The 25,292-nt window shown below is 39.2% G+C and overlaps 1 protein-coding gene across 1 annotated transcript in view; it reads right to left on the bottom strand.

Moving 5' to 3' along the window:
• LSM2 (LSM2 homolog, U6 small nuclear RNA and mRNA degradation associated) overlaps nt 1-23,858 on the bottom strand; it is a 137,039-nt gene extending 113,181 nt beyond the window's left edge. The window contains exon 1 of the mRNA XM_044082147.1: nt 23,465-23,858. Within this exon, the coding sequence (XP_043938082.1) occupies nt 23,465-23,467 (3 nt within the window). The 5' untranslated portion in view covers nt 23,468-23,858. The remainder of the gene's footprint in view (nt 1-23,464) is intronic.
• Between the last annotated feature and the right edge of the window lie 1,434 nt (nt 23,859-25,292).

Raw genomic sequence — 25,292 nt, 5'->3', positions numbered from 1 at the left:
AATATATTTTGTTTTTGCTTAGTCTAAAAGACTACGAAGCAGCCAGTGTGCACTCCACAAACATGACCAGATACATTTGTCATTAGGGTGTGGCTGCTCTGAGAAGATGTGATGTGAAGAGTATTCCCCAATTCAAGAGAACCTTGGGTTTTTTCACCATGTGGAATTGAGTCTAGATGACGGAGGTGATGAAGAATACCTTGCCCAATGTGTTCTGGCACTGCAGACAACATCTGAAATAAAAGCGACTCTCTCTCATATGTAGTTGTCTCAGGAGCACCATGAGACTGGAAGCAAACATACCCCAGGGCTGTCAGTGATTTTGTCGCGGTCAGGTTAACTTTCTGCAATAAGGAACGGAAGTCATTAACCTTCTCTGATGAAAGTCTTAATGATGGTAGAACATGGGCTTGACTTCTGTTAGCAGACGCAAGTAATAAAGATGGTAACATTTAATGCGGTCATGAACTCCTCTTGGAAAATGGGCCATAATCTGTTGGTATGTGTATGACTGATCAGCATAGAATTTAGGTAAGACCCTGGCAGCAGTGGAAGCCCAAAGGGCAAGGAGGTCAGCAGGAAGTGCTGCAATCCCACTTGAAACTTTAGGACCTTTGTGTGGCCCTGGAAAATGAGATAATGGTGGTATCTGCCCTCCCAGAGAGACAATCACAACTTCTGAACATTAATAAGGATAGGAAGTACTGACTGAAAAGCGTTCAGAATATCTTTACTAAAATTCATTTAGCACTAATAAGTTCAAGATGAGCTTCCAAGGAACACACTGGATCAGAACCCAAAGGTTACAGGTGGATCCCTATCCATCACTACGGATGTGATGGATTACTCTAACACAGAGCTTGATAATGCCCTTTAGTCCTGGAAGAGGGTGGGGATAAACAGCATAGCAATGAATGATACAAAGTTTCTGAACTCTTTTTGCATTCCAACACAATCAGCTCCCTCAGCCAAGAGTTTGTTGTCATTATGGTCAGGACAAAACTACTGGCTATTGTAAAAGATTAGTCTTCCTCCTAGAAGGCTAGAAGTAGGAAGAGTGTGGGGCAAGCAAAGTGGAAAGTCTGTCAAATAATTAGTACCCAGTGGTATCATTTCAAAAGGGAGGAGATGATCTGCTCTCTTGCCTGCCCCCGCTCACCCCCTTTTTAAGAAAATGTTCAAGGACTTTCTTTCACCAGCCCTTGTCCGTTTTCAATAAGGTGAACACTGTCTGAACAAAATCTTTCTGCTGTACTTTGGAAAGGATGATTTAAGTTCCATCTGGATAGCCTCTCTCTTCTCCAAGTTTTTGTTTTCAACATTTTTTTTATAAAACACATTATATAAATAGTGCCTGTGAAGGTGGGCCAAGAGAGTACTTATTCAAGGGGCTTCAAGATCTGCTCCCCTGACAACCTCAAGCAATGCTTTCCTTAAACTGTACCAGAAGACACTGCCATGGCATCATGAACACATTTTGTGCCACATTCTCTACTCTGAGTGATGGCTGTATAAAATTGACAGCATCACTCAAGAGTTAGCTGGGAGAGGGACTGCCATCTCTTTTGTTTGCTTTAATGGAAAGTGGCAGATCTTTCTAAAGTAATTCAAAAATCTACATGGGTAGTATTTGCAATTTGGATCCCATTCAAAAGCACTCCGGGAAATAACCACAGAATTCAAAATGTGTATAGGTGTTTTAGCCCTGTTCTCCCCTTGGTAAATTAAATCAGGTTTTCTGGGACCGACAGTACAGTTTGGCTCTAAGGAAACATTCCAAGAAGACTCAAATGCTAGTAACTGTGGGGGAATGAAGCAGATTTTAGACCCATGGGGTCTATTAGGCCAGTGACCACTTGGGCCCTTTCAAGGCTTGCCATACATCACAGGTGAGAATCAAGCCCTGTGCCTCTTGTCTTTGAGGTAACCACTTAAAATTTTCCCTCATGAAATTCAAGGTCTTAAGACAGAAACCCACTCAACAGCAGAGATTCTCTCTCTGCCACTATTAAAGCTAACAGGAGAATACATACGGACAAAATAGGCCAACTTCTGATCCTCTTTCTCTCCAACATTTGAGCTGAAGGAAGGACCTCACGAAGAGGCTTTGGGTGCTGCTGACCCAGCTAAAAGAAAAGTGCTAGGGTCAGTGGCCATCTGAACTGAAGCATTAACTCTTTGCTAGTTGATCACATACACACGAGTATTTTGTAACTGAAGGAAAAGAAATGCATCTGGAAAAGATACTACAGGGTCGGACACACATTTTATTGTATTAAGACCTCCCCTGCTCAAGTCCAGGGAATTGCAATTGTGCTTAAATCTGAAAATCTCTGGATGTCTTCTGCTGGGAAAAAAAAAAAAAACTGGCAAAGGCTTTCCCTTGGGTCTGTGGAAGGATGAGAGTTACACATGCAGTATTTCCAGATGCAGCTCTCTGCGTAAGTGCAATTTCCCTTAACAGCACACAGAGACTACACTCAGTCCAAGGCTAGTTTCCCCCCCTTTCTCCAGATCCCCAATAAGACTCCCCACTGGCACAGCTATAGGAGTTGAGATCTCAGCTGAGCGACAAAGCCAAAACCTACAAGCACCCTCTTTGTCCAACCAGTGCTTCGTGTCCCTGCCAAAGTAACTGACACACACACACAGCCCTGGGAGAGACTGGGACAGATTTACTAGCTATGCCCCCTTCTGCCCAGACTATAAGGTAGTTAATACTGCCACCAGAACACCCTATCAGCTACTTTAAGGTCCTTAACAAAGGGTTTCCAATCTTACTGTTTAATAATAATACAAATGGTAGTTTGACCAACAGCAAGGCTATTAGGAGTGGCTCACACAGTGTCAAATAAATATGCAAGCACTCTCAAAACTTAAATATCGCTACAAAGATCAGCCACAATGAAAGGTTTAAATATATTTAATAAATAATAAAAGACAATATTAAATATACAGTCACGGTGAGTTCAAAATCACAGGACATATTTAAAACATTGCAGGGCAGTCTCAAATAAAGAAAAATATCTAAACTACACTTCACTATATTCCTGACTGTACCAGAGAATAACTATAACCTAGAAACTTACTTCATTAGAGCAAGGCAGATGTGGGGTAAACTAGTCTTGTTGCCACATCCAGGACAGATTGCTCAGTCTCTCAGACTTTTCAAATTAATATCTCAAATATTACTGCTGGGACAGCTTGCAGAATGACATTTTCTTGTTCTCTGACTCTAGTTCCCAAATGAAACACCCACTGCTGAAAGCTGGCAGTATTTAGCATCTACATGTGAAAATACAAATACCTCATATCTTTGGTCAATGCTGAAGTCGTAAAACAATTACATTCCTCCACATTTCAAGACTAGCAATTATTTCACCCTAAAGAAATACAGAAAGCTCCCTAGTACAGAAATTGTGTCTCTTGCTGCATTGAAATTGAAAGAAACCATCTTTTATGGCCTAGCCATAAAGTAATTTAATTTCAGCTATTTTTCTGAAGTTAACCTTCTGTATATATTTTAACAGTGGAAAGTGGAATACATAGTTACAACAGTGCATGTGCATTTCTGTTGTCTTCCAGTAGAGCCCACTGTGGTCACATTTTAAGCACAAGCACTTGTATACGTTTCCACGTCTGTACAAACCAGCTTGATATACATATGGTATACAGTTCTCGTACAGTTATAACATAAGCATCTTATATAAATCAAGTTAATATTCACAAACGACAATTTACAAAATTCCAGGTAGTGGTGCTGGCAGTATCTCCTTTCGTCACAGTGCCCAACAATGGACACCTGGGTACTGGCATCCATTTGGAATGTAGCCGCAAATTCTTGCATACCTTCCACAAAATAGTTAGCAATACCCTACCGATCGCCTCCAAAGAGGTTCTGGCAGATGGTAGTGCAGATCAATCAAGTGCCAGATTTCTCTGGCCTCTAAAGGGCTAACCAAGAGTCTATGGACTCAAGTACTTGGCCCACATCTTCTGAAGTTAGCTTCCTTGGTTTAAATTTGTTTATACTGGTGCTTTACTTACAGTTTTGCCACCCAACTGAGGAGGATGTCCCCCCTGAAGAAGTCAGAGACAGAAGCTTCTTTTATTTTTAAGATATTTGACCCCAACAACTCAAACGTTAGTGAAACTTGTGTCCAAAATGCCCAACCAAAGAAAAAAAACACCAGTGTTCGATGGTCAATGAAGGTCGCAGGACTCCGGTCACAAAATGCAATAAAAAGAACACTAACATACAAAAATGTGTTTCTCCACTTTCATCTAGAGACAAGACTTCATCAGAAAACTAACCAACCACACTTCTCTTATACATGCTCCAATAAAAATTAGCTCATTAACTTCATTAACAAATTTTAAAAAGCTTTCCAGTTTATTTATTAACCCTAAGCCTTCTATTATTTAAAAAAACAGTTAATATTAATATACTCATTCAAACCTGGTGGTAGTTCCAGTTTTATCTGTCATAATGTCTCTTTTTGCTTGAAGTGATTTTATCACCCCCTCTCTGATCTGGGGCACCCACCTCCAAATATAGAAAATAAAAAACTTTATATTTTTGACACACTAAAAAGTGTGCTTGAATAAAGCATTTTTAGTATCCTTAACCTTAATGCTATACATATGTTCTCTGATCCGCTCCATAAGGATCCGGGTGGTCATCCCCACATAGAAGGCATCACACCCACTACATAGACTAATATAGGACTACCCCTTTACTTCTACAAGTAAAGTGACCAGGAATCTTAAAAGCCTACTCATGATGGTTTAACATAACACAAGGTCCTACCAAGATGAACCTACAAAAATTGCAGTGCCCACATTTATTCATCCTTTCCACTTTATTAGTATGCAACCCCCCAGCCGGAATACGTGTTTTATCCTTAGAAAGTAAACCTTTCAAGTTATGCGAGTTACAATGAACAAAATTTGGTTCAACCCCTATAGCCTTGATAAGTTACCTTCCAAATGTTTCCAAATTACATTCAACTAAATTTCTAATATCAAAACTATTCACAGTCATATCCAAGGCACATACAACTCCAAAAATATCTTTTATGAACAATCTGTATTTCCTGAAACAAATTTACAGTTTAATGGAGCCCCTTAAAATAGGGGATACCTTGTACATCTTTTACTCAAAATGTCATTACTCACATTCTCAAGGTACCCTTTTTATCATAGCCTCTGTTGACAAACTGGTAATAAAAATCAAATTCCTGTTTAACCGAAGTCTCAGAGGTCATACGACTAGCCCATATATACTGCCCCTTTGGAATATTCTTTTTAATGTGATTGGGATGACTACTATTATGATGTAAATACCCATTAGTGAATGTCTCTTTTCTAAATGTCACACTGTCAAAAACTCTGCCTTCCCCATTCCATTTTAAACAAATGTCCAGGAAACTGACTTCCTGACCACAATTCCCCTTTACCAATTTAATATAATTAGATCCATCATTCAAATTAATAAACCTATCCACATCCACTTCTGTACCATCTATTATATAACAAAAAAAAAAAATCCACAAACAAAGAAACTGTGTACATGAAATAACTTCACCAATATATTGTCTTCCCACCATGCCATAACAATACTGGCATATGAAGGTGCTGCTGGTGACCCCGTCTCAATTCCCTTTTCTTGTTTGTAGTACAAACTATTAAACAAGAAATAACTGATTTAAAAGTACTTCTATCAACCTATACAAAAAATAAGAGTGCTAAATAACTTCTTGAGAGCCAAAAAAGTTCACTGCCTCCACACCTTCCTCATGAGGAATACATGTAAACAATGAATATCAAGAGCAACTAATATATGTTTGTTACTATTATAATCAAATCCCTTGGAAAATTCACCAATTTTATCCAGAAAAACCCATGAATCTTTTAAATATGCTGGTAGTTGTTGCATTATTGGATTTAGCAGTGAAACAAATCAAAGCCATCCCCTCTGTAATAGAATTAAGCGCTGAAACCACAGGTCTAAATGGTGGCTTTGACATATTCTTATGAGTTTTTGGAATGCCAAACAGCACACCCATTCTAGGTTTTTCAATCACACAAATTGTACATATGAAAATCAATATCACCAATCATTAATGCATCATACACAAACATTTTAATATATTTAAAACTGTCAGAGCTCTCTGACAATCACATTTTTATATTCATCCTCATTTTCCAATAGTTTCATCATTCCGTTTGTACTGTTCAGTCATGACTACTATGTTCCCCCCTTTAACACTTTTCATAAACCTTAATGAAGTGTTTGTTTTTAATTTAGCCAACGCTTTACTTTTGGCATTAAATTATTATGCCATTTTTTCCTTATTATTTTTACTTCAAATATGTGTAAACGAATTAAAGTTTATTTTCTCAAATACCCCTAATGTCTGTTGCAATGGGGGTGTAAAATTCGAGGGTTTAACATGCTTAACATTGTCCTTGACCACATGTTGTTTCATCAAATATTCTAAATTTAATTTGAGTGTATATTTTTTTATGCCAACAAACAGTTCTTGAAAATTCAGCTGTCAGGAGGAAGTTGAGCCCATAACTCAACACCCAATGCTCCCCCTGAGATAACTCTACTCCAGATAAATAATTTTAAAAATATCCAAAACAGTACTTCACTGTTCCTCCGTGGAGGACTCTGATGTAGTCTGCCCCCTCGTTCTCAGTGGTCTCAGGTGTGCTGATTTGGAGTCGTCCTTAGTTAACAAAAAAAAAAAAAAAATTCTTTTGCCTAGTGCCATTAACATTTTTCAAACCAGACACATCACGAGACTCATTAACACTGCTACCTGATGTGCTCACATTCGCAAGAGTAGCAGGAGGTCTATTCGATCCCTCCGTTCTGAAGAACTTTGTCACCACCTCTGAAGCTTTCGACTTCACCATGTTGGCCCAAGTTCTCCTAAAGGTGAACAGTTTTACTTGCTTATACTGATCAGTTTGATCTTTATTAGCAAAATTAGGATCACAAAACTCATAGGCAGTCTGGTTTTCATAAGCTGTGACATCTCTCAACTTGTGATGTTTCCTTTGAATTACTTCATTCTCATGTTTCTCCACATCAACGAAAGTTTGCTCATAAGTAATCTCACATTCAAGTTCTACAGATATGTTCGATACCTCCTTATACAGAGCCAAAATCTCATCCTTTACGCCAACCATTTTTTTACCATTGTTGTCCATAAGTAATTTCAATAGCTTAAGTTTGGCTTCATTAAAAAAACTAACTAGTTCATTGAAAAAAAGATCTGTAGCAGAAACGCCATTGGGGCATTTGAAAACTCTACATCCCTTTGGAACTACAGCAAGTTCTATATATCTCTCGACATATTTATTCTCCAATTCGAGAAACCTACTTCAAATGTTTAGCGAGTTTTTCACATTTACTGTAGTACTCTTCAGATCTCATTTTAACAGTTTTATAATCCGCTCTAACAAAGGGGTCATGTTTATTATCGAACACTGCTCATTATAGTGAGTAGGCCCATGTATAATAAAACACCAAACTTATCCCTCTCAGCAGCGGTCGAACATGTTGTCAAATCAATCACGGCAGCCGTCATCCTCAGAGCTAGGCGGGGTCTCGTCTGCAGCTTTTTTTTATCAATACTTTTAAAGTTTTTTTTGCATCTCGCTCATTGATGTCAGTAAGATTTGTAATGGATTTGAATCACTTACTATGTAGGATGAATAGTTAAATCCATCACAGGGTCCAAACAAAGCCTCGGCCATCGAACCACTTACCAACAAATCAACATACCTCTCAAGTGTACCTCATTATAAGGAATGTACCTCATTTGGGGTCGTAAAAAGTTCATGTTCCTCCAAGTTCCTCAAATGTTCCACATTGAAAGACTGTCACATATTCAGTGTTAGAAATTTTTTTTTAGTGAAATCCATTGTAAATAGAAATGAATCATATTAATTCATTAACATATCTTCTTTATAAGTAAAACCAGCATATATTAACCATCCTATGACCTTCCTAGTTGAAGTTGTTAGCAAGCCATTAGTATGCGTTCCACATTTTGCCCATTTGTTCCACATTATGAGGGCTTGTGTTCCTCATTTTAGAGATCGAAGGTTGAGAGCTATGCGAACCAAACAACTCAAAAGTATGTGAAACTTGTGTCCAAAATGTCCAAAGAAAAAAACACCAGTGTTGGATGGTCAATGAATGTCGCAGGACTCCGATCACAAAATGCAATGAAAAGAACACTCTTTAGCATATAAAAATGTATTTCTCCGCTTTCATCTAGACAGACAATCAGAAAACTAACCACACTTCTCTTATAAACTCTCCAATAAAACAATTGGCTCATTAACTTCATAAACAAATTTAAAAAAGCTTTTCAGTTTATTAACCCTAAGCCTTCTATTATTTAAAAACAGTTAATATTAATATACTCATTCAAACCTGGTGGTTTGTCAGTTCCCAGTCTCTTTTAGCTCGAGAGGATTCTTAAAAATCAATCACCCCCTCTCTGATCTGGGACACCCACCTCCAATATAGAAAATAAAAACTTTTTATATTTTTGATATACTAAAGTGTGCTTGAATAAAGCATTTTAGTGTCCTTAACCTTAATGCTATACATATGTTCTCTGATCCCCTCCATAAGGGTCCAGCTGGTCATCCCAACATAGAAGGCATCACACCCACTACATAGACTAATATAAAACTACCCCTTTACTTCTACTAGTAAAGTGACGGGGAACCTTAAAAGTGTACTTGTGATGGTTTAATATAATACAAGGTCCTACCAAGATGAATCTACAAAAATTGCAGTGTCCACATTTATTCATCCCTTCCAATTTATAAGTATATAACCCCCCAGCCAGAATACGGTTTTATCCTTAGAAAGTAAACCTTTCAAGTTATGTCAGTTACTATATTTGGCCCTAATCTTTAACTGCTGTTGTCTTGAAATTCCAGCACTTTGAGGGAATACAGGGTATTCTTCCATGTAGAACAACCACTGAAGGTAGTAATCTTGGAAAACACCCAAGAGTGCAAAGTTAGCAGTAATATACAATTTCAAACACACGTGTATATATATATATACACAATTCTGTCCTGAAAGGCTGAAATCTCAAGGAGGAAAAAAATCTCAAATGGCAGAACAAAAAGAATCACAAAACAATGTCTACTAGCACTGAATATTTCTCTCCCACTTGGATACCCTATATTAGTAAAGCCGGGCTACAACACCATGATAAAGTGCTATCTTGGTAGTAGCACTGTTGCCTTTTCAGTTACAACAGTATATTTTATAGAGCACATAACAGGCAACCTACAATGTGATAAAAGAATAAGAAATATCCCCAAGATGGTACTTGCCACTCTACAAATCACCTAAATGGGACTATAAGATTGAGTAACAAATGCGCCAAACCAGAGATCTGGTGTCGATTTCCTTATTTTACCCAGCATCTTACAAGACACTTCCCAAAGACCCGCCCACCCCAACATCATCCACAGCTCTGGAACTCTGGCTGGGCAGGTGGGTTTGTGTCCATGACCAATCTCCCATCTATCATGAAAAACATTGCAAAAATAATCCCTAGAGCGATCATGAGAAATAAATCCCACAATGGAAATCTCGGATCTTTCCTCTTGTCATTGTATCATTTTAAGCCTCAAGCTTTGTATGAAGGCCTGACAGGACAACTTTCAGCAATCCTAACTTCAAATGTAACAGCACTCCCAAATTTCCTTCTTGTTCCCAGATTACACCACCGACACAAACAAACAAAAGCATTAACAGTAAAATGACTGAATTGGACATATTTGAAATCCAAGTTAAATTTATGGGAGAGAGTTTTTTTTTTTTTTTTGTCATCAAATAAGATGTGCCATAGTTCTTATATAAAAAGCTAAATGGTCAAACAAGTTACCGGAATGGAAAAAGAACACTATCTTGGCTTAAAGTCTCAGTATGTTTATGATGCAATTTAGGAGAGAAAGATCTTGGCCTGCTGCTGGCCTAAATGATACACACTACTTTGGCCCAGTAGCAGTCATCCTTCAGGGCAACTCCTACACCTTGTTTAATATCCATGAGACTTGCCCAAGCAACATTTCACTTACTCTTAGACTTACTAACAAATTAGCAGGTGCTTGTCCTAAATATGGTCTATTAGGAGTACATCTTTTTCCACCCTCAACCACAAAGCAGGGGAAACCCAGTTAGAAATAATCCATCTTGGAATTACCACAGAAATGAAGGACACAGTCAATCTAGTAAGTCCAGCTACAGAAATCACAGAAAATCAGTCATACCCAATCCTAATGGAATGAACACAAAACAGAATGAACTGCTTAAAATTCAACAAGGCTACACAGTTACACCTCTCCATAACTGCACCACAAAACAGTTACAGCACAGTGCTCACTCTCTCAAAGGCCAAAAGTGCTGGGGAGCCTGCAAGTGAAAGGTCTAAAGAAGTCAACATTGCTTACCACTGTACTAAGTATTACAAGACACCATAATCTTTTCCCCAGTACTGTAACAATATCTTTGGGCAGTTCTCTCTTCATTACATCTCAGACATCAACCAAAATATTCTTCCCCTTCATTATTTCATAATACTGCTAATACATAAAGCAACTCCACCACTACTGTTATGCCCGTTTTCTTGGTTATATAAACCTGCAGCTGAAAACTGGTCAATTATCTTGGCCTGAGAAGAGGAAATATCCTCAGTTAACACTCACTCGTTCTGAGGGAAGGGTGATAACACACAAGGCCTGCTACCAAGGAACACATCTGGCATAACAGATGTCCACAAGAAATTAGGCTTTTCAAGATAAAACTCCAAGACAGCTAATACATCCAAACACACCCAGTTCAAATGAAATGAAGGGAAGAAATAGTTATATACTTACTGTAATAAGTCAGTGGGGATCTAAAAATTATACTGGCAGAAATCAGCCCAGATAAACATTTTCACGGGCTACCCCAGCCCCTACGCATTACTCACTATCCTTGGCACAATGCCATGTAAAATTTCAAAACATGATTTTGAATAGTAAAACTAAAAGCAGAACTAGCAGAATACTGCCTGGAAAAGAATACAAAACGTAAACAATGGTATGTATCTTCAGTTGCCTTTTAGCAGCTATTATTAAATGGGTACATTTGTTAAACATTCCATTGTTATTTATTATTCATAGGAGATTACTAGGCTAATGGCCAAAGGACTCTTACAAGCATAGCCATATTTAACCAGTTTTCCAGTCTTCAATAGCTAGGTAAATGGAGCTCAAAGGTATAAGCCTATGCTATGGTATCCAACACAGACTCTCTCTCTCTCTCTCTCATGAGAGACATGGGCACCACCCCAGCAGTAAAATTTAATATTACCCATCTATTGATCTAGATTGCGCTTGAAAAGGGTAAGGGAAGGCCTTTGCTTCATGTGAATGGGAAGCTTATTCCAGAGAAGGTGTTGTCTTAGAGACTTCTTTCTCTCAAACATGATTTATTCATGTCAGAGGCTAGGTTAAGATCTCTAGAACGACTAACCCTTGTGCAGCTTGATTTACAAACGTGTAACATTTCTATCAGGGCCGGATCAGAGACTAACCTGTAGGTTAGACACACCTCGCCCCTTAGTAATCTGTAGGGGACAGAATACAGTGATAAGGCATTTGATCTTTCTGTGTAGGATTTGTGTTTTTTATACCCCATATCTTCCTAGTAAGAAACCTTTGAGGTCACTCCAGCTGTTGCAGGTATCTGGTGAGGTGCAAGCAAAAGGGTGCACTGCACTCAATTACTGGAATTATTACGTCCTTTGATCTGGATGCCATGCCCTTACTTATAAGTTGTGCCACACAGGACTTTCTCACCACTGCAGACACATGGTGGTCAAAAGTTCAGATTACTATCAACCCGAGAACCCAAATCATGCACCATTGGGCCTACTCTTAGGGGTGGTGCTGTCTATATTGCAATTAGCTGGGGTATTTGCTTTCCCCAAAAGGAGTAATTACTTTCTTTTTTTTTGCATTTTGTTTCAGTCTATGGCTCTAGCACAGATTTAGTTTCAGTCTATGGCTCTGGCATCAATAATATGTCTGCATTAATCCTTTCTGCAGTACATCAGTATCATTCAGTGACTGCCCCAGTTTGCAGTCATCTACAAACTTAGTAAGCCAAAGGTCACCTGCATTTGCCTTGAATTCTGAGAAATAAATACCGAACAGGAAAGGGCCTAGTACAGAACCCTGTGGTACGCTGCTGGTGACTGGCCTCTTGCTAGAGGTAAATTCACCTACTTTGACAGTGTGTGTATTGTCGGGAGCCATCGCTTACCCATTTGGTGACGTAAGGGATTATGGCCAGTTGAGTTTTTCTACAATACTTGAGATGGGAATTGTCAAATTCCTTGGCCAGGTCAGGATAGGCAGTATTGTATACAGTACTCCTTGAAGGCTGTGGCCGAGACGTCAGAGATACAATAAACTGTTTTTGGTGGACTTTCTTTGTTGCTGCTTTCATCTTTGGACCAAAGTTGTTTTTTCTAGGCAGTATGTATAGTCTTTCCCTCACCCATGGTCTTGGTGACTCTCAAAGAAGTCAACCAGATTTAACAGATATGATCTACCCTTAATAAATCCAAACGGGTTGGGTCCAGAGTCTAGAGATTACCCATGTCCTTTTTGATAAAGTCCATGATGATACTTTCTATGGCCTTACAGATGAGGCTAGTCAAGCTTATGGGTCTATAATTACCTGGGCTGGTGTATGGCTCCCCCACCCTTGTGCAGATGGATGACTGTTGCTGTTCTCCATTCTACCAGAACATAGCCAGTCTGGAGGCTGTGGTCAAACAGGGATCAAAGTGGGTCTCTGCTAGGTCATGTTTTAAGTCACTTAAAAGAAATTTGGAATGCTGCCTGGATCCACTGATGCTGTGGTTTTGGCCTAAGAGCAGAGAGATAACCTACTCTCAAGGGAACAGGCTGAGGAATGTTGGCAGGTATACTTTGGTGGACTGGCAAGGATAGCGGGTAAAGTCTGATCCAAATCCGTCAACCAGCAGGTTAGCTATTTCCTCTAGCTGAGTACTGGTGGTGCCTATGCCAGGAGAAGTAAGGCAGTTGATGCCAACATAGCTGGCTGGAGATTTGTAAAGAATTATATGCATTTTGTATATCAAACTGATTTGCACAGATACTTGTGTTGAAAATGTATTTGTAAAGCAGCTTGTGTTAAAAATGTAGCAACAGTGGCTCCTGCTGGACAGAAAAGAAATACACCTGTATGTCAGACTGTACTGTAACCGCTGAAATGAATATACTGTAACAGAGGATACTGGAAGAGAAGAGGTTAATCTCAATCCACCTAACTTTGAAAAATAGTCTGAAATTAAATTACCTGGTTTAGGCCATAAAGATCGTGTCTTACAGTTCTGATTGATGCTATAACACATCTTAGCAAAAGCTCTACGTGTATGTATTATAACACATATATGCTAGATTCTAGTTCATTTGCTAGTAAAGGCGGTAGTGTGGGAACCAGAAGTCAAGTGACCAGATGTATGTGATCGTCTTTCGGCTTTTCCCAGTTATGGGTCACCACAGCAGATCACCGGTCTGCTTATGATTGGCGGTGGATATTTATGGTGCTGAGTTGCCAGCCCAGTGCCCAACCTTCAAAGAAGGCACACCCATTCACGCACGCACCTAGCTGCATTTCTTTAAACGTCACTTAACCATGGGGAGGACATGCTGACTCGAAGTTGCTCCAGCCGAAAATCGAACCATAGAGGATCTTGCTCTAAGGCAACAACGCTATCCGCTGCACCACAGCGGCCAACCAGATGTATGTGATGTCATTCAGTAATCAAGCACTGAAATAAAGTTTTAATACTAGACGAGACAGAGGTCTCAGAGCAGTCTGTTTGTGAAACCTGACAAGGAAAACCACACACCCTCATCATCTTGCCTTGCTGTAGTAAGTGAACTAGGGAACAGCAATTCTTTAAATCAGTCAGGAAAATATAGTGAGATTAGTTAAGTATTGTTTTTCTGCATCTGCGTGAATCTTTCCATCCGTATTATTTTTAATATGAGACTGAAACTTTGGTGTTTACTGTAAACAGATATTTGGTATTATGTTTACTTTATTATTAAATACATTTCAACTTTTCATTGCAGCTGGTCTTTTAGAGAATATTTTAACCATTGAGAATACTTTTTTTTTATTATTTAGTGAGACTGTAGCCGCTTCTAAAAGCCTAGCTACATTGGTCAAACACGACCATTTGTATTAGTATACATTTTGCTCCGTATAAAATTGGATACCCTTGCAACAGCTGGCTTTGGAGTGTTCTGGCAGCAGAATCTACCTTATAGTCTGGGCACAAGGGCATAGCTGGTAAATATGTGCAAGCCTTTCCCAGCTGTGTGTCTGAAAATCAAATCTCAAAGAGTGCGTGTCAGCTACTTGGAATAGGGACACAGAACACTGGAGAGAGAGAGAGAGAGAACGAGAGAGAGAGAGAGAGAGAATGAGAGACAGAGACAGAGAATGAACTTGGCTTGGAGTACTCTGCTGAGGACCCAACTCTACAGCTGTGGCCAGTGTGGGGTCTGGAGCCTGGTGAGAGGGGGAATTTCAGCCCCGGGACAGGAGTGTGTTCCGTGTGTGCTCTTAAGAGGAATTGTGCTTGGTACAGACAGCTGCATCTGGAAATACTGTGTGCATCTATTTTTGTTCCAAGTGAACATCCCTCACCGGTGCCCATGGTGATGGAGGCTCCTTGATTACTGGCCCAGGAGGAGGGATATCACACCACCCACATTCAGCTCCGAGCACAGCTGTGTATGCCCCTTAAGATTTCAGATGTAGTCAAATGCTTTCTGATTTTCCTTGGCTAGGGAGGATATTTTTGCTTCAGAATTTGCTTTTGAGGATTTGACCAGACCTCCAATTTGTTTGTTTAGACTAGCGACAGATTTCATCTACCGAGCCTGTTCGTGCTTGTTTTTGGACATTAGTTTCTTTCTTTTGTTATACAGTCTGTTTAAACCAGGAGTCCACCAGGGTGGCTTGTTTTTCCAGCAAGACCTGTGTTTAATTCGATCCAGTACTACGTATTCTATACAACTGCTTAAGTGGCTATAGAAAGCATTGCTGCAACCTGTGCACAGGATTCTCTCTCTTATAGGTTCTGGGAAGCTTGGAAATTTCTAATGCCATTGCTTAGTAGGAAAAATAATTTCTTCAAGACAAATTACAGTTTTTGAGCTTCATGGGGTATCTGACCTTACATTTATTTCAAAAATAGACCATTTTTGAGGTTCAGTCTTACCAATGATGACATTACACGGTGGGGGGATGCAATGCTCCCCCATATTATTGAGTACTATGTCCAGGATATTTTGAGTCCCTAGTGGTTGTGTTGACCAGCGGTTCCACAGCATTTGCACTGACAAAGTCCAAGAAACACTTAAAAGAGTCTATATGTTAGGGGTCATTTATGTTCCCCAGTCAATGGTACGAGAGTTAAAGTATTGGACTGCATGGTGAGTGACAAGTCCAGATATGAGGCATGCTTTTCTTGCTTTACAGTGGTGGACCTATAGCTAGCACTGATGTGGCAGGCGATTTTGCCTATAGCTAGCTGGTCATGGAGTAGTTCAATACAGTCTTACTTTTTGATCAGTCTTAAGGTGCACTTCAAGATGGATACACCTCTTCTTTTGGTTCTTTCTTGCTCAATTGGTGGTCTGAATATATGGAAGGACTTGTAACCCTGCATGGCTGGGTGCTTTTTCCGTGGCTTTGAACCATGTCTCTGTGACTGCACAGAAGCTAGCATTTTCTAAAGTGAGGAGTGCTTTTAGGGAGTGCAGTTCCTTCTTTAGACACCTAGCATTAAGCAGCAGTACCTTCAGCATACCAAGAGAAGATTTTGTTACACTGGGAGGTTGGTTACTTTGACTATGCTAAAAGAGGGAAGCACAGGGATGGCCAACGCCTTTGCCATTATCCAAAAGCCTACAGGAGACAGACAGATGCAGACCATCTCTTCCAAATCAGCATGGCCTGTTAATCAAGTCCTCCCAGACTAACAAGTATTGAATCCCCTTGGACTGACACCAAAAATTAAGCCAACCATTACAGTTAATCATTTCGGTTTGTATTGTGGCATCACCCTTGAAGGTAGAATGCTGCTCCAGGCTAGGCTCATACCTACTTGTGACAATCTGAGAGCTCAATCATGTCTCTCTTCATATAATCCAGGGAGGTATGTCTCAGGTCATTCACACAAACATTGACTTACGACAGTCATGTTGGCACTTCTGGCTGAGTGAGTTAATGCCTGTGAGATCTGACAAATCATGGCACCTGGCAAGTAACTTTACCCAGCCTCGTGAGGGGGACATCCATGTGGCTCACTTTTGGAGTCTTCAATGGCCATTGTGTTAGGTCTGGTAATGTTTTTCCTTACAAGCTTGTTTGTTGTTGAAACACTGGTGTGTCTATTATGTATTGTGAAAGAGAATACTGTTTTAACCACAACCAATAAACATCCAAAATAAAGCACCTAGGAACGAGCAGAACGAAGCCACCAACACAGCGTAGAAAGGAGAAAAAAAATCTGTTTTATTTAACGTTGCAAAGACACCACGTTGTCGTCCTAGTGCATCCAGGACTTCATCAGAAATCAGGACTTCATCAGAAATAAGTACATTGCAGTCCCTCCTTATATACCTCCTTCCTAATTACCTGGTAGTGGTAATTAGTCCCAATTAAATAAAATGACAAAAATTTAAAGCTATAGTAAAACACTCATGCTGAAATTTCTATAACATTAGTTCAATAAATACAGTACTAATACATTCTGATCAATACATCCCTCAACATTAGTGTAAAAATATATAGTCATGTTTGTTTCTTTCGGCTTTTCCCGGTTAGGGGTCGCCACAGCGGAACTCTGGTCCGCTAATGATTGGCAGTAGAATTTTACGTGCTGGCTTGCCGGGCCTAACGCACAACCTTCAACGAAGGAACGCCCATTCACGCATGTCACCACACAGAAGACGCTCTGAGAATCAAACGGGCAACGTCTAACTGAGGCGACAACGCTACCGCAGCACCACCATCGCAGTAAAAATATATAGTCATGTAATAAATATAATTCAGAACAGTTGCATATACATCCACAGTAAACAAATGCCTATACATAAAGATAAAACAAAATGTGCCCCCCCCATGTTGAATAAAACCTAAAATGCATGTGTACATAATGAAATAGGGGTGTCCTAAATAATAACCTAACAAGGTAAAACATTTCATGTAGCTCAATGTATTTGTTATGTATAAAATTAGTTATAAAAAAATTAATTGTATAAAACTGGTTCTGTAAAGCATACCCTTAGCCTATTCTTAGAGCTTGGCAGATCTTAATTTGAGAACTGGTACCAGTGAAACATGTTCGTTAAGTTCTGGTGGCTTGTTCGCTTCTAGTCTTAATTGCCAGAGAAGTTCTTTAAACTCAATGGTGGTCTCCCATGGTCCCCCCCCCCCCCGTGGGTTGTTTCAACCCTTTTCTATTACAAAGAACCCAAAAACAGCTTCTGTGCATTCTTTGCTGTGCTTGTACAAGGCATTGTTTATATCACATTTCTGAGGTCATTCATGTGTTCATATATATGTCGCTTGAGTTTCCTGTAGAAAGAACCGCAGATCTTGCATATAGCGACGTATATAATTCCATAATTGTTACAATTACAACAAAAATTGGTTACCAGTTTTGTTTTTCTACCGATCAAATCCACAGAATCCCCCTCTAGAATATTGCGTCCATTGTGCACAAAAGCCACATTTATATGTACCCTTCTTGGATCTAGAATTATTCACCTTGTACTTTTCCAACATTTCTTTTATATTCCTACCCTTTCTATAGGTGAACCTAAGCGGGTTTTTAAATAGTGGGTCCAAATCTGAATATCTTGCAAATCTCTCCCAATTTTGTGAAATTATATCCCTAATGCAACAAGCATTACTACTAAAATTCAATATAAAGTTACCATTCCATCCAGTTTGGACAGTATCATTGTTTGCTTCTCGATGGATGTTCAGCTCTGGCTTCCCCAAAATTGGACTAAACCTTCCTTTTCTTTCCTTCAAAATTATTTATACAATGAGCTTTAAGCTGCATTTTTTGGTGTGGCTTTAAGGGCTCTTGTTAATTTCTAATTGTTTTTGCATGCTAATTGGCTGCTCTGTTTAAAAGTACTACAGTTTGGATCTTTCTCTGATGAAGCAGCTGCTGCTGCGAAAGCGCCGTTTGTTCTGGGATTAAATTATTGAATTTTACTGCTGTGTTCCGCTGCCTCCTTGGACTGTGCTACTGTAGGATTTATTTTTTGGAGGATTGGTTTACCTACACCATAGTCTGTTTTTCTTTGTTGCCTTATACTTCTTATTTCTGATGAAGTCCTGGATGAACTAGGATGAACACGTGGTGTCTTTGCACCGTTAAATAAAAAGGATTTTTTGCTCCTTTCTACGCTGTGTTGGTGGCTTCATTCTGCTGGTTCCTAGGTGCTTTATTTTGGATGTTTATTATGTGTTGTGGTTACTGTTGTGCATATGTCATTTCTGACGGCAGCATTTGGGAGGTCTCTGACTTTTCGGTAAGTTACTAATGAGTACTATGTGAGCTTGTGTGTCAAATTCTTTATTTAGTGTTGGAAATGATGGGTGTGTGCTGATAACCTGTTTGGCATTTGATTTGTCTGTGAGTCTTGCCTCCATTTTCATAGTACAACTACCTCTCTCATATAAAGCATTTCTTTGTTTCAGGATTATGTGATTGTCTGCAAAGATTAGACAATTGCTACATTGCCTCAGGATGCACGTCCATCAAGATGGCTGCAGAGATGGTAGGAAACAGCCCATCCAAGACATCAGGTTCTCTCAATTTCTCTAAATCTTTTGGGTTTCTAATACCATGACGGGAACGGACCCCATCCCCAAGTCAAAGTATGATAAAATTTCATGAAATTAGTATTGTATGAATCTTTGATGTCAGCCAAAAGTGCTCTACGCAACATCCATAATAACATATCTAAATATAAGTGTAAATTCTTTTTATAAAACCCGTTGCTCCAACTACCAGTGGAACTGTCTGGGTACCTTCCTACCACACTGCTCTTCTTTCTGCTTGCAAATCCTGATATTTTTTTACTTTGTGCCTCTCTGTACGCAAGACACTAGTGACTCGGTGTGGCAATTTCAGTGATCAATGCTACTGTTGTCTTCTTTTCATGGACCACTAGATCCAGTTCCCTCGTATCTATTTTTGGAACTGTTGGTAATGGGTGATCCCGTGTGATGTAGACAATTTTTTACGATGCTTTGCGACTCATGTTTCCAGTGTTTTTCAGCCACTTCAGTACCATAATGTTTGCACAATCTACACTGCAACAGTCCTGCCACATTATTATGCCTTTCAGTATACAGGTTCTTGTGTGGGTTTTATCATGGAAAGGGTTAGACTGGACTGTGCTAGTACACAGACTATGAGTGGGATAGTTTGTGTAATCTAAGATTAACCAACACAGCAGTGCTACTCAGCACGCAACTTACTTGCTCCTAGAGCAACAGGAGGCTGCATATGGTTTCAGAGAGTCATTCTAGAGAAATTATATTCAAGGAGTTTGCGTCTATACAGGGCACTGTTAACCACCACTGCATGGAGATGAGCTTTGCATAAACACAAGGCTTATATACAGGCAAAAAGAAAACAGGTTTTAAACTAACTACCAATCAGAAAAAGCAAACAATAAGTCTTCCGCCAGCAATCCCAGACTTAGATCAGCACACATTTCTGCCACAAGAGTGTAGAAAAAAACCTAACAGAAAATGGTTGGCTTTGGAATTATATTTGTGTGCTAGTAACCAAGCCAATGAACAACCAAGAGATGCCAGTAATGTGGAATCTAACCAAACCACCTCTGAATTTGATGAAAATACACAGGAACTCCTTATTTTAATCATACAACAAAAACAATGTAGCAGGTCAGTTCTTTCACCCTAAACAAGACTTTTTAAAAAAATGTTCAATCCATGGATACAATTGTTTAAATAACGTGTTCCACCCAGAGTGTTAGAAAACAATTCAGTGGAAAAATCTAAACTCGTAAAATCAAGCTTACCTTTTTAAAAGTACTTGTAAGTATTTATGTAAATAAAACAATGAAATGTAACAAAAAGTTAAGAAATTAAATGCTGATTATACTTTATTGTCCTGTTGTGCCTACTTTAAATCATTAATGCCAAGGAAAGTACAAGCATCCAAATGAAACTGCCAAGTAAGTTCATGTTTGCTCAAGTATTCCTTCCACAGTCTAGCTTGTTCAGAAACTTCAACTTTTTCCAAAATGAAAAATTTTTCTTAAAGTTGTTGCATACTTTATAGTGTTTACACAAGGTGTTATTATGATTACCCTTCTTAATATCAAGGCAGTGTTCATAAATTTGATTAACTGACATTCTGTCTTGCCGATATAAAATGCATCACAAGAGATGCACTGGCTCAAATAAACCACTACTTTTGTACTGCAGTCGAACTTACTAGGTAAAAAGTCAATGTAAAACAATTAACAAATCTAGACAATTAAATTATCTACCAATAAAACAACTCATTAAGCAAAGTGTGTGTTTCTTGGAGGCAAACACAGAACAGTAACAATTACGTTAAAGCAATATGTGGAGTGCTGTACACAGCAGTTTTTTCCCATCCACCTCCTCCTCATGCAGTGCTGTAAAACTCATGAGAAATGCACGGTCATTATACATCCTGACAGCAAATAAACTCTTCTGTGGCGCATTATCTCTATGGTATGCAACAAGCAGAGTGCTTCAACTACAAGCAAAACTGTATAGTTGTGCCATGTCACCAGTTTACTAGAGTCATATGCAGAAGACTTATTTCACAAGTACTAGTTGTAGAACATTCCACATATACTGTTTCTGCAGCAGTTAAGCAGTACCCAAGGAAAAAAAAGGAAAATAAATACTTCCAAAGTAGCTGAAGCAAACTCCAATGATCAGATCAGCTGCTTGCAACCACTTCCTCTTGTAGTAATACACATATACACACCTCCCGCAATTTAAAACTAAAGATGCACAATCATTGATATGTGCAGTCTCTGGGATTTACAAGCATGGGCTAACATTTTGGACTTCAGCTTCTGGGTTTAGGTGGCATGGTACACCTAAAATCGTGAACATTTCATACCACTGCAAGCATTATTCTAATGAGCAGTAGTAATCTGTTATCGCTGCATCAGAATCCACCTTTTGCTTCACTTTTGTTAATACCTCAGTGTATCTTTTTAGGAAAAGAAAGTTAAATACTATCTTGACAAAATACAAAAAATGCATAGTTATGGTGTGTACATTGTATAATTTGTAAAGCAATTAAAGAAAACATACAAAATAAGTTACGTTACATAAGTGTGTGAATCAAAGCAAGGTACACATGAACTTATGTTAAAGTGGCACACAAGTGGCTTAGCTTCAGGAGCGAAGGTTCAAAGACAAAGTACTGCTGCAATACAACCACCCCCATTCCCGTGGATACAAGAAGAAAACCTACAAACCTTAGAAGCAGTAAGGGGCATGAGATTACAACCTAAGGGAGGCAAATACAAGGGGAAAAAAAGCATACCCAAACTGTGCTTCAACTGCTATACACCTCTGGCCTTGGGACAAACAATGTCCACAGTTAGTTTGGCATGCAGCTAGGGACTGTCAGAATTAGCATAACCAATCACACCAATAAAAAGAACAGTGAGATGCAACTTCTGAGGTATATGCAGCGTGCACATGTCTTTTGTAGCTAGGCAAGCTGCTTTACTGCAGCTGTTTTTTTTTTTTTTTTAAGTTTGGGTTAGACTTTTAGGATTGGGAGCAGAGTTGCAGAATTTGGGTTAATGTTAAGAGTAAGTTCTGGGATTGGTGTTGTAGGTATTAGGAGGAGAAGCAGAACTGGTGGTTTAGAATTAGAAGTTAGGGACCGTGTTTTCGGGTATGAGTACATTTAAGATAATCCATGGTGGTGCAGCGGTAGCATTGTTGCCTCACAGCAAAAAGTTCTCCCGTTCGATTCTCGGCTGGAGTGCGGGGAGTGCCTTCTATGAGGAGTCTGCATGTCCTCCCCGTGGTTTGGTGGGCATTCGAAAGACATGCGTAAATGGGCGTGCCTTTGCTGAAGGTTGAACGTCGAGCTGCCACCTCGGCGTTCGTGAAAACCTACTGCCAATCATTAGCAGACCGGAGGTCCGCTGTGGTGACCTCTAACCAGGAAAAGCCAAAAGACAACAGCAGCGCATTTCAGATTCACGAGTAATGATAAAGTCTTAAGGTAAAGCATCTGAATGGTGTTGGTTACTTTCAGTAAAGGGGTATATGTTTGCATGCTATAACAACGGGAACAATGATTAATGAATGCCAGAAACAGTTCCTCCACAACAGCTTTGGTCCCATTATTTACGTTTCTACATTTTGAGAGAGAAAAAAAACAGCTAAATTGGTTACGTTATTTTAAAATGCACCATGACTATGCGACTTGAATCCAGAATTATACAAACAATCTCCTCAGCAAGTTCTTAACTTGAAGTTTCTACAAAAATGTTTCATGCATATCTTCCAACATTCAGGGAAATCCCTGTTTTGACTCCGATTTTAGCTTTGTCCCTCTTAATCCCTACAACTGGTGACTTTGGAGAAAGGACAGTGAATTACAGTGAATTACACTTAAATAATGACAATAATTAGTTCTAGACTTACCTCAGAAAATACATCCCAAGTACAATTCTCTTACTCTGTCAATGTTTCAGGATATTAATGTTTTAAAGAAAAATCCCATACCAACTCCAGCTGTTTCAAATCTAATGTATAGCTGTACAAATAACCAATCATACAACTTTAAGCAACATGTATTACAAATCAGTTCCACCAACTAAAAGATTCTGACCCTTTATGCTGGCTCGACTTAAAAGAATTGTGAAGCAGTATATGCTTTCAACAGTACCCACAACGCTTTCTAGCAGCGGCTCGTATGCCCACAATAGAATGCCCGTTAAGTGATAGCTCATCTATACTGCCTGAAAGACCGCCTATGCCAGCTTCGGTACCAAGTTATCATCTTAAACCACACAGCCTGAAACAGCGGAGATGTTCATACAACTGAGAAAACAAAAGGCTTCAAGATGGCCTACATATTCCAAATTCTCCATTTACTCGTCTACTGACCTACTCTTCAAGCAAACCACCATCTCCTGTCATGAACTATGAAAAGGTGGGACCTAAATATTTTTAAAAGTTCATACATATAATTTGTTTCAAAACTTAAATAAGTAGCCAGTAAGGTTAAGAAATTCAAAGGCTCACCATAATTAACAAGCAGAAAACAGCCCTTTCTTTACAGAAAAACACCAAAGTATGTGCCTTGCTTTAATGAAATATTCCAAAACAAAATATACCCCAGTTAATTAGAACTAGGACAGCATGGATTCTCAAAGTATCGCGGGAAACTCTGCATAATGTGAATAATTCGCAAAGCAACTCGGGACAGTGTTGTTTCCTCCCCTCCTATTTTTTTAAGACTGCTTGTTGTGCGGATTACTAGGAGGAAATGACTTATTGTAACAGTATTCATTTACAGTAATTAACTCCGAAAACGTAGGCTAAGACCACGGTTTGAAGGCGATGGTTTAGTTTAAAAGTCACATCACCATACTTCGCGCAGGTGCTGGCGGAACCAACGTGATGGGCAACCCAATGGGACTATCAGTTGAATCGCACTTTACATTTTAAACATTAAAAAAAGGATGCGCAGCTGCAAATCCCGGTCAAGCCACGCCCATCATCTTCCAATTAATGACGTAGTGGAATACTTTATGAATATTAATATGAAGGCTTCAGTGTAACTTTAAGTTTAAAAAGGTTGAATTTAGAGATACGAAATTAAAATGCAATCGTATTCTACACTTCATTTTAGTGAGACGGCCACACAAATTCAGCAAGGTGGGTCTGCTTCCATTTATTTAAAGTGAGCATCTGAGCAAGGTAGTAAAACAAATATGTTTTGAGACACGGGGAATTGGCGTAGGCTTCCTGACGGTCTTCCTAACTTCACCAAACAACAACATAAACTAGACATCAACAACCCATTCACTAGTGTAGGAGTAAGGATGAATGATGTCGCTTGCTCAGCGTGATCACTGACGGTTTCTGCTGTGTCGATAGCACGATAATGATTAGGCAGTCAGCGTAAGAATCCCAGTTCATACAATCTGCCGTGGGGTTCTGAAAGTGTCGCTTAGATGGGAATAAAGTGCGAATGTATACTAGTTTTACCGCATTTTCAAAAGCCAGAAGTGGGGCATTTTTTTGTAACAAGGTGAAATTTAAAAACATACCCAGTGCAAAGGTCAGAACTTAACTCTTTTCGCCAAAACAAAAGCTTATTCATTATTGTAGCATTAGAGTTGCTTATACGATTTCATATTTCGGTTATACAATAACCGTCAATTAACTAAAAGTTGTGAAATATTTTTTGTCCTAAAATCTCCAGACATTTGAGATTTTTAACACGACTTCCAAAAGGGGCTTGTCCGTCATTTGTCATAAATATATATATGTGTGTGTGTACATATATATATATATATATATATATATATGTAATATATATATATTATATATATACAGGACCGGCCTTAGTGTGTGTATATACACACACACACACACATACATACATACATAGGGCCGGCCTTAGCCCAAATGGTGCCCTAGGCTTAAGCCTCACCCACACCACACATGAAACACCCCTATTTGAGCCACACCCACTGGGTCATTCCCTAAGAAAGCCACTCCAGTCATTTCCTTAAATTATTTAAATGCTTAGGAAGAAAACGATACCTTGTAATGTAGTTAAACTGCAGCTACCTTTGCATATGTATTTTCTACTTGAAATACCAGAGCCAGATCATGGTCAAGTAGAGTCCTAGGAAGGGCAATAGGCCACCACCCCAGCAGCAGGCCCCCCTTCAGCCATTCCAGTGTTCCATTATTTGGTTATCTTACCAGTTACCTTGCATACTGTTCTATTTGTCTCTACAGTGATTACAGATATTGAAATAAAATAGCACAAACACAGATAACCATTTGCTAAACAAACATTAAACCCCGTTCACAAAAAGGAAAAAACAGAAAGCAT

Source organism: Protopterus annectens, chromosome 9.part0 (genome assembly GCF_019279795.1).
Source record: "Protopterus annectens isolate FY-2018-M chromosome 9.part0, PAN1.0, whole genome shotgun sequence".
NCBI lineage: Eukaryota > Metazoa > Chordata > Ceratodontiformes > Protopteridae > Protopterus > Protopterus annectens.
The sequence above is the reverse complement of the archived record's forward strand: the minus strand, read 5'-3'. Positions and strand labels throughout refer to the sequence as shown.